The sequence below is a fragment of the Bombus flavifrons genome, chromosome 10 (assembly GCF_040668555.2).
Source record: "Bombus flavifrons isolate JBK064 chromosome 10, iyBomFlav1_principal, whole genome shotgun sequence".
Classification (NCBI taxonomy): domain Eukaryota; kingdom Metazoa; phylum Arthropoda; class Insecta; order Hymenoptera; family Apidae; genus Bombus; species Bombus flavifrons.
Window position 1 is genome coordinate 6,385,781 of NC_138451.1, and position 10,232 is coordinate 6,396,012.

General features: G+C 51.5%; 1 protein-coding gene across 1 annotated transcript; it reads right to left on the reverse strand.

Moving 5' to 3' along the window:
* Window positions 1-529: 529 nt before the first annotated feature.
* On the reverse strand, window positions 530-9,116 carry LOC138183881 (NK1 transcription factor-related protein 1). Its single transcript, XM_069121352.1, has 2 exons — window positions 7,753-9,116; window positions 530-2,824 (listed from the first exon to the last, which is right to left on the reverse strand). The coding sequence occupies exons 1-2, from the start codon at window positions 8,630-8,632 to the stop codon at window positions 1,965-1,967; spliced, it is 1,740 nt and encodes a 579-aa protein (XP_068977453.1). The 5' UTR covers window positions 8,633-9,116; the 3' UTR covers window positions 530-1,964.
* Window positions 9,117-10,232: the final 1,116 nt, after the last annotated feature.

Below are 10,232 nucleotides of genomic sequence, written 5' to 3' on the forward strand. Positions count from 1 at the left end.
ATCTGTCCGACCCGAGGGACGATTAGTATTTCGGTCCCACGAAATTGATTAAAAATTACTTTAGAATGGTTCGAGAGATGTTAGTTGTTTTATACGAAAGTACGAAAACCTTCGGGATACGTAGTTTCTCACGAAGGAAAATTATTCAAGAGGTTGGAGGATGGAAGGACATAGTCGAGCGAAAATAAGAGAAATATAGAGTTCGAGAACTTTGTAATGACGAGTCGCGTAGAGTAATGGAAAATTGGAGCAATACGTAAAGTACACGTAAACGGAATGTAGAATTCGTGAATTTCGTGACAACGATGGTTCTATAGAATAACTGAAATCGAGGATGTATAATAGTCAAACTTAGATGAAGATTCGTGATAACAATGGTTCTACAGGATCATTGAAAATGGGAACACATAATAGACAAAGTATGCTCGATTTGCAGTTGCACCTGTATCGAGTACAGACGTGATCGATCTTTCGTTGGTGCTGCGCGTATGCTGTATGGGATAATCTGCGTGTATTTACTGGCAAAGGCTTACGAGTGTAACGTACGGTATTTTATTTTACACAGGAACGTTCCACTGCGTTCCGACGTGGTTCAGTTTTTTGCAGTTCAGCACAAAAAATTTGCTCGCTAAATCCTTTCGCGCTCATCCATTCGCGACGTGCAACAGACACACCCAGCCAACCGTTTCTCTTCCGTTTACTCTCACGCACACCTTACAGCTACCGGCGTTTACTCCTTTCTTTTCATCTTCTTCATCGTTTTTTCGCAATCCCTTGATGAAGTTTACTTCGTTTTTAAAACGGAAAGGGGAGGCGGGCCTCTCATTTGCTGCGACCAACGGACATATGTTACAACGAAGGTGGCGAAAAAAAAAAAAAAAAAACGACGAGGCTCGCGCGTTTCCGCTCGACGAGAAGTACAGCTTTGATTCCAGCTCTTTAATTTCACGTTTCCCCCCTTTCTCATTTGTTTTTTCGCTCTGTCTTCGTTTCTCTGGTTACACTCACGTTTCACAGTCATCGTTGCCCGTATACAAACGTCATCGCGAGTATCGGCGTCGAAATGCGAAATAAGCCGATGCTCGCTGCTCCGTTCGTTTAATTTTTTAATTATACCCGAGCCAAAAGGGGTGGGAACGGGGGCGGTTTACGCGCGGAGCTGTAATCGAGCGCCTGTTATTCTTCGGCCGCGTATCACCGCGTATTTATCTTACCGCTTGGTCGACGGATTCCCCTCTCTCTCGCATGCTGACGAATTTTAAACGACCCGACAATATCCTCCAAGAGATATGCTCGTTTTCCGCACTTCACCCCGCGTAAACCGATTACCCTATCGAGAACGTCCCACGTGCGACGATCAACGGACACGAAGTGGAAACTACGGACGAAATATCCGAGTTCGAACCTACGGACTTTTACTTTCACGAGCCAGAGAGCGTATTTCCTTTAGTTCGAGTCCTCGATGGTGCTGCCCGGAGGTGAAGAACGGAATTGGTGGTCTCTCTCGCCACGGTATATACATTTATATAACAGTGTCTCGTGCAGATCTCGACGAATTTGACACTCAGGACATAACGTAAGACATATCTACAAATAACGAAGCTAGAATCAAAATCCGCAGGAGACACTTGGTTGACGTAATTAAAGCGACTCGCAAACCTCTATCATACACCATCTTACATGTTCCACCTTCTTACGTTCACCTACCAAACGCAGTCTCTTCACCCCCGTCCTTCTTTATTTTATCCAAATATCCATCTACACCATGCGCCGCAACGCCATCGATACTCAAACGTATATATATATATATATAACAATATTCTCTCTTTCATACCAATCACATTCTCTCTCTTCTCCTCATCGACAATCTGCACTTCTCAAGACCTCAACGTCGAATCAACCAGCACACACCTCGACGACTACGAAGGCGAAGACGACGTCCGCGCAATGGATTGTCGAGTTCGCTACGCGTGCGGATGCGTGTGCGGATGTGGATGCGTCGACAATGCCAAGCCCGTGGAGGATGGCGTGGAGGTGGGTGGAGGACCGGACGCCGTGGCGGTGGTGGCGGACAGGTGATGACCGAAGAACGTCGGCCCTGTCGGAGGATAAGGTGGCGCGGCTGGGTGATAATAGCCAGGTGGCGGCGGTGGCACGGGCGGCGGATGATGGACGTGGGCGTGAGGATGGGGATGTGTGTGCGAGTGTGGCAGCGGGTGTTGATGAGGATGCGTGGCGAACAGGAAGGCAGGCGCGTAAGGCGGAGGATGTGGCGGTGTGGTGGGCACCGTGGGACTATTCACGTCCAGTCCTGGGTTCTGTTTCTTCCATTTGGTTCGCCGATTTTGGAACCAAATTTTCACCTGGGTCTCCGTTAACGAAAGGGACAGAGCCAGGTTCAGACGTTCGCAGACAGACAGGTATCTAGTGGTCTTGAACTTGTTCTCCAGAGCGACGAGCTGTTCGTACGTGAACGCAGTCCTGGCTCTTCTAGGTTTGCCCCCTGTGCCACCGCTCCCGCTGGTTCCATTCTGGCTGGTTTGGTTTTGACCTTGGCAACCCTGCGCTTGCACGCTGCTGGACGACGACGAGGATGAGGAGGACTGCCTCTTTTTGCAGTTCGACGATGAAACGTTGCTCGTTGCGGTGGTATTACTCTCCCGGCCAGCGTTCGAGGATTCCTGATCCGTCACCCTCATCTCCACGTCCTCGTCCTCGTCCTCTTCGTCAGGATCCTCGTCCATGTCCTCCATTCCCGTGTCCGGTGTGCCCTCCTCGTCCTCCTGGCCGCTGCCGCAGGCGAACTCGCCCCGCGAGTCACCATCTGAAAATAGCAATAACACCAGCAGATCAGCGGGGAACGTCTCGCGGAGGAAGATTGCCGTAGCAAGGAAAGCGATACGGTGTTGTGTGACGAAAATTGATTACACCACGGGGGGTATAAAATTGCGCTGCGGGTGTCGGTTTACCCATGACAAAGCGGTAACGCGATCCCGGCCGTTGTTTCACACCCTGTCCTCACATCGAGACGCGGAAGATGCGCCGTTCGAATTCGATACCGTATTATACGGAAAAAATGAAAAAAAAGATGATCTCCATTTATCGGAGCGGAAAATAGGCGAAAGAGTGTATAACCAAATCGAAGTTCCAACCTCGTGTAGGAACCCTTTCATCCCATCACCGCTATCGCGGAACCGCAGTCACAGGGTTCGAAACGCGCGGCCGTGCTACGTTCCACGGCAATCAGTTTAACGAGCGTGTCGTCGGTGCGGCCGCAAAAGCTGGTCCCGCGTATCGTGCCGCATTTAATTTAATTTCTGTTTGCTCGAGACACCGTAATCGCGAAAAGGTACTCCAAGCAAGATATCCCAGCGACGATAGGGCAAACCGGCAGACCGACCAACCGACCAACCGACCAACCGACCAACCGACCGACCGACCGACCAACCGATCTCTCTAGCTGACGAACGATCGAAACGCGCGAAACTCGTAGAGAGGAAGCGACCGACCAGCCGGCCGCCTGGAACGAGGGAAAGAGAAAGAGCGGCCAATCGGTCGCTCAATGAGAGAGGAGATTGGAGATTCAATCAGCACGCAGATGTCCCGGGGACAGATATTCCCTGGCTCTGGTCCGTGGAGGCTGGGGCGCCCCTGGGAGGTTGGGGGAGGAGGGTGGGGATAGGTTTCCGGATAAAACCAGAGACAGAGAAGGAGAGAGGTTGGCAGTGGCGCGCGATTGAAAGAGACGAACGGAGAGGACAGGAGCAGCACAGGGTGTATCGGTAGAGAAGAGAGGAAGATACACGGAGAGCAGCAAAGGAAAAAGAGCGAGACGGTGGAACTTTATCCGAATTGGCGTGGCTCGTGGCCCATAGCCCGTAGCCTAGCACTGTGCCTGGGGGTTGCAAGTCCGTAGGGGGCGACGGATCGAGAAGGTTTACGCCGTAATGGGATTTGTATCTCGTTAACGCGCGATCGTTCTTGCCCCGTCGTACAGGCCGCCGACCGACTATCATCTCTCTCTTTTCCTCCTTTGCTTCCTCTTTCTTTGCCTATTTCCGCCACCGGCCTCGTATCTTTCAGCTCCACACCGTGAGCCACAGGCTACAACTCTCCCTTTCTCCTTCTCTCTTCCTATATGTGTGTACGCTCCGATTGATTGCGTCTAATTGAATCGCGTAATTTATATTGTTCCTCGATCGTTTCTTTTCATCGGCCACCAGGTGCTACTACGTTTTTCATGCTGACCGATCTAGTGTTCGCGGGTTACTTTGCTCTCTGATTATTCGGGGAAAAAGCGAGACGATGAATTTTTCAGTAACTCGGTGCCATGCGATCGGCTTATCCTCCATGCATCTTGGTAATTGACGATCGTCGAATCGATCGTACGCGACACCGACATATACCGTTATAAAGCGTCTCGGTCAATTAAGTTCGAACGCATCCATAATGAATCGCCTCTTATCGCGTTTATCAACTTTTTATAGCGGTACCACCGCTCGAAACCATTTATCTTGTTTAGATCTTCTTCATTAAGCATGATCACGGGTCCAACACGGGGGAACCGATCGCGGGGGTTGTAGCTTCCCCAGGGGCACCGTAAGGGGGCACAGGGGACGTCAACACAGTCAGGAACACTTATTTCGGTTTTCCTCATTAAGCACAATGACAGAGTTTGACAACGAGCGCGGCGATCTGGGAATATGTGCGCACTCCCCTCCGGATCGCCGCCGATGATGACGTTGGCGGAGCGTGCGAGACGTGTCTCTTGGATCGAAGCCTAGAAACGTTCTCGACGCCACGGACGATATTGAGATCGCTGTGAATCTCAGCCAACGGGGAAAGATAAACGAGCTGGTTGATCGTGATCGATTCGATTGAACGGTGCTGTTTGTTTTATTAGCCGACAGTCAAGATTATAGATGGTAAGAGTTGAATAATCATCTCGGTTTTTCGTACATACGGCTTCGTAAAAGCCAAAGCCAGAGGTTAGAAACATATGGTCACGTGTCTAAAATCAGTGGGGTTGGAAATATCGCGGTGGTGTTGATGGATACTGTAGGGGGTCGAAATTGCTTTCGTTAGCGACGATCTAAACAGCAGGCTCGACACGATTGTTCTCGTTAGCTGTGGTCTAATTATCTCCCGTTGAACAAGTCCACTATATTACGCTCCATTGTCTAAAAAGCGTTTCTCTGAATTTTATCTTCCAACGACCCTCCCCGACCATTACGAAGGAGCTTGTACTTTCTTATTTTGAAGTGGCCACAAATTTCGCACGCGTTATCCTTATCGCGAGGAGGTAGCGGGAAAATACGAGCAATTATCATATTATTTCCCCGTGTAGGAACAATGCGACGCGTCCGCAGTCTAGGAACAATGGCTCGACCGGTACAACAGTGGAATCGGTCTCTTAACGAGCGGCGACGATACCATCTAGCCGGTCTCGATAAGAAAAACACAAGAAGTGGCGTTTAACGGTATCTAACGTCGAGGTAGCGGCCGGTAATTACAATTTTTCTAGAAATCTAGCGGAAAATCCAGGAGACTTCGAATCGCTGAGTCTTTCGAGGGGGTGATAGAGAGAGAGAGAGAGAGAGAGAGAGAGAGAGAGAGAGAGAGAGAGAGAGAGAGGGGGAGAGAGAACTTCTCCGACGACGATCGGTGGCATGTGCAAAAGGGGGATAGGGCGTAGTGTGGCGGGATGAAACGCGGGGACGATGAGGGAACGAGGGAGAGAGAGAAGTCATTATGATGCAGAAGAGCCAATTTTCTGGGCGGCTTGGCGCGATGCGACGCGATACGCCGCGATGCTGCGCGATTATCATAACAACCGACGATATTATTCCGTCGCCGGATTTACCGTGGGGGCGGACACCGTTCGCCGCTAGCAGCAGTCGAAACGGATTTCACCGATCGGCCGGCTGGCTCTGATGCACTTTTAATGGGTAGCCTGACCACCCTGGAAGATGGATGGCCTGAGAATCGTGTAATCCCGATTTCATCGCCACGATCGATCCTCCAAGGAATCGTCTCGCCCTTTCGTTATACCGTTCTCTCCTCTCATCGTCCATCCACAGACTTTTCTTCGCGTCCATCGGATCGTTTTTTCCGATTTTCGGAGGTCGAAGACGCATGCGGTCCACAGCGTCGGTTGATTTCGTTTGCAGCCAGTGTCCCGTACCGGGATAAAGGGACGATAATGATGGGGTTCAAGGACTGGTTAACGCAGATTAGCGGAGCAATTTGTCACGCTCCGACAGCCCGCCCTCGCGAACCCCCTCCCCGCGTCTATAACCCCCTACATCAGCCAACGGTGAGTTCCTTTCCTCTGTTTCTACGTCGTTTCACCCTCTTCGTCCTCTCCTACCGCGTTATCGGTACCCGGGATTCTTCCTCTTATCTGTCCGCCAGACTCCATTAAATTCGAAAGTCAACTGTGAAATTGGGATTCGGCGCGCGCGGACTCTCAATTCGATCATCGAGAGAAGATAAGCTTTCCGCGGCAGATGCCCGCTCGGATTAGATCGCTTGTTGTGGGAAAGAATTTAATAAACGTGCCAATTTCTACCGTCCTTGTTTCACTCTTGTCTATTATAAATCAGAATTTTTTCTAATCGTTATTCTCGTATCAATCGATCAGTGATACAAAATTTCCATCAATTACGTTCGATATCGTGGTTAGACGTCAAGGATGGTGTTTACTTTCGTTGTACGTCCGATCGAATGGTTTCGGGGCTACGCGAGACGCGTTTATTATAAATAAGAACTTATCGGTCATTTTTTACCTGTCAATCGATCAGCGGTACAAAACTTGGACGAATTAAGCTCGATATCAAGGTTAGACGCGAACAATGGAATTTGCTTTCTTCGAGTGGCTGATTAAACGGTTTTAAGGCTACGCGAGACGCGTTTAAGCGGATCACGACGGAACGAGACGCGCGAGAATGGCATTAGACTCTTCTAACGTTGCCTCTGCATTAACTGCGCGACGTTTGACCGGTCTGGTTCCCGTGTTCCCAGTAAGGCGTCTACATCATCACTTTTGTCGGAATCCCCGTACACGCAAATAACTCTGAAACGAGCGAAATTGCAAGACGCATGGAGAACAAGCTATCCTTCTAGCGTCTAAAGTTAGAACGAGGAAGAAGCGAGACAGCACGCGTCACGAGGTTCGGTGATGAGGAGGAAAGATGTACCCGGTTTACGAAGACGAAAAAATCACTTTCAAGATCATGGGATCTCGCGGGAGACGAGGTCCATATGTCGCTCGAAGAAAAAAGAGCGCCCGCTGGGCCATGTTTTGGCGAACGGTTACAAGGCGAGGAAGACCCGTTCGAGTAAGGAGGAAGTAATAAACATGCAGCTTCGCGGAGAAAAAGCCACCGGAGATTAGGAGACTTTGCGAGTCACTCGAACGCGACAGATTCTTTCCAATTAATCGGTCGCGACGATCTTTCAGACGAAATTTATGGAAGACGATGACGGTATATTGTATCTGTGATAGACTGGCGTATCGTCATTGTCGCGTAGACGATATTCGTGACGACCAATATTCGTCAACTCCATTTAAACGAATCAAATCTCCCTCTTAATTTTCCGTACTAGCAGCGACAATATATTTTCCAAGCATACCGATTATCGCACAACGACAAAACAATGTTACAGCTTTTCTTATTCTTTATCCACGAACGTCAAAGAAAACGTAAATATCCAGCCCGAATGGAGATCCTAAAGCGGATAATTAATCACCTTCGTGCACGCTGTCGGCCCGCCGATGTCGTCGGTGCTGAACGCGATTGTGAACGACGCGTCCGCCGGTGAACTTGTTCGGGTCCAGGATATTCTCTACGGAGAATGCCAGGCATCGTTTGTTCGCCTGTACGGTGCTGGCAGTCGTGGTGATGCTGCCGGTCGACGTGCCCGTCGTTCGGGCTGCGTTTCCGGATGTACAGACAGTCATCACCGTGGAAGCAGCGGCGGCATGCGCGGATATGTACACAGGAGCCCCGTGGCCAGTGGTTTGTCCGCCAGTCTGAACACACGAGAAAGGATGCACGCCTCGATTCGCGAACGGGTTAAGGAACTGATCAGATCCGCCGCCCCTGGACGAAGGAGCTGTTAAATCTACCGGGCTACTGGGGTTGCTTTCGTCCACTTCGTCTCGACAAACGTCCACTTCTACTTCCTCGTCCTCCTGATAGCTTCCGTTTCTATTTCCAGGATGCACTTCCTCTTCCTCTTCCTCTTGTTCCTCGTCGTCTTCTTCGTCCTCGACGATATTTCTCCTGACGGAAACATTCCTCTCGTGTTCCCCGTCTTCCTCTTCCTCCTCGTCTTGCTCCTCCTCTTCCTCGACTTCGGTGTCTATCCTCTTCTCCCTGGCCGATGACGCGTCCATCTCGTGGAACTGATCCTTGTCGACGGATCGCAGGATCGGCGAGGTCGACGGCGAGTGTTGCTGACGCACGTTGTCGTAGTGCACAAAAGGCTCGCTGGTGCGTACGTGGAGCAACACGTGCCTCCTTTCTTGAGGCGGTAGCGAGAGCCCGGCACGCATATCCGCTTCCTCCCGCGGTAGGACGACCGGTCCTAAAGGCGACACGGTCCTGCCTTCCTGCATCCTCCACATAACCCTCGCGGTTATTCCTCTTTACCTTACCTCTCGATCCTCCATTCCGTCTCGTTGCTAGAAAACACTTCCCCGGCGCTTGTTTACGTGCACATCCGCGTCGATCTTTCAAACAGCGTGCAACATCCTGATTCTTCGAGGCATCACTTACACCGACGACGATAATATCACATTCTACTTTCCCAGGTGGATCATCACTAATTCATCAACTGTCGTTTTACACACCGTTCCCGATCCTTACGCGAAATACACCGACGGCTCCGGTTAGTATCACGCCTCGAGTTTGTTCACCGAACTGGCCCGCGCACCGCGAGGGACACCAACGACGTTCACGGATGACCGTGTGGGAGCGAAAAAAGAGGTATCGTCGCGCCGGGGGTCCAAGCGATCAGCGTGGTCGGTCGCGCGATTAGCAGTGTCTTTGGTAGGCAGAAGCCGCACGCGTCCCGTAAAATCTGCTCTCGGGACTTCCACGTAGAGCCATGGTGGCTGAATAGGTGGTATATCGGCGTATTATTAGTAGCGAAGAACCGTCGTAGGAACGTCGTCGCAGCGGAAAGCAACGAACCCTCTGGTGGGGTGTTGTTCCGCCTCGAATAGGCGTGTCCAACCCCTGCTGGCTTACCAGAGTATTCCGGTATGGTTCGAGGGGCGTGCACGTCTGCGTTCCGCGGGGGTTGCGCGCACACACGTGCTACCCCTTGTTCGTGGTGGGTACCACGAGCGATCAGTGTTGGTTCGTATGTGTGTGTTGTGTGGGTGTGCGCGTGCGTGTGTTGGTTCACGTGCGCGCGAACGTACACGAATACGAAGACGTACTCAGACATCGGCATCGGGACTGAATGGATGGGCACGAACACGAAACGGAGCCGCGTGCAGACGTTTCGCGGCCCCACGAGCGAGCTTTCGCCAGATACTCGGGTATGTACACACAGAGTCTACCTTTCCTCCCTCTCCTACCGTCTATCCAGCCCACTCTCACCCCACTCTCAGCCCGTCCCGCGATCCGACCGGCTAAAGTGGTTTGTCTTTGATTTAACCACCACCGCCGCCGCCACCGCCGCCGCCGCTGCCGCCGCCGCCGCCGCCGACGCTGTCGATGGAGGAACGCTTTTCCCTCCACGCACGTTGCCATCGTTCAACGTTTCCCGGAGAATGTGTGTGGAGGAGTTGCACGCTTTACTCGCTCTCGGTATTCGTGATCGTGAAACGCTGCCGGGTTTGTCGATGATCTTGGTGTGTTCGCCGGCGGGGGCGGGGCGCGTGGTGCGCCTCCAGGATCGTTGTGTACAGTAATCGTGCCGGGAGTATAATCGTTCTGGCTATGGTGGGTATCTCCAACTCTATCTCTCTTCTCTCCTTCTGTACTCGTACACGTATACACGGACGCGTACATATTATACAACGGAGACTCTGTTCCTTTCTCGTTCGCTCTTTCGTCTCTTCGTCCGCGATTCTTTGTTTGGCTCATGGTGGAAACGAGAGTAAACCAGAACCAATACTATACGGTTGGCTAGTCGACCAACCGGTCGACGGGTCGGTCGACCGACCAACCGACCGGCGGATAAAGGAACCAGCTACTGCCGTTGCCGTTGCTACT

What these genes read in the sequence shown, in the direction of transcription:
- LOC138183881 (XM_069121352.1), bottom strand. Translation starts at nt 8,632, where the DNA reads ATGTGGAGGATGCAGGAAGGCAGGACCGTGTCGCCTTTAGGACCGGTC. An exon ending in GGCCGACAGCGTGCACGAAG is followed by an intron (nt 2,825 to 7,752) that starts GTGATTAATTAT and finishes TGCTATTTTCAG; the next exon opens with ATGGTGACTCGCGGGGCGAG.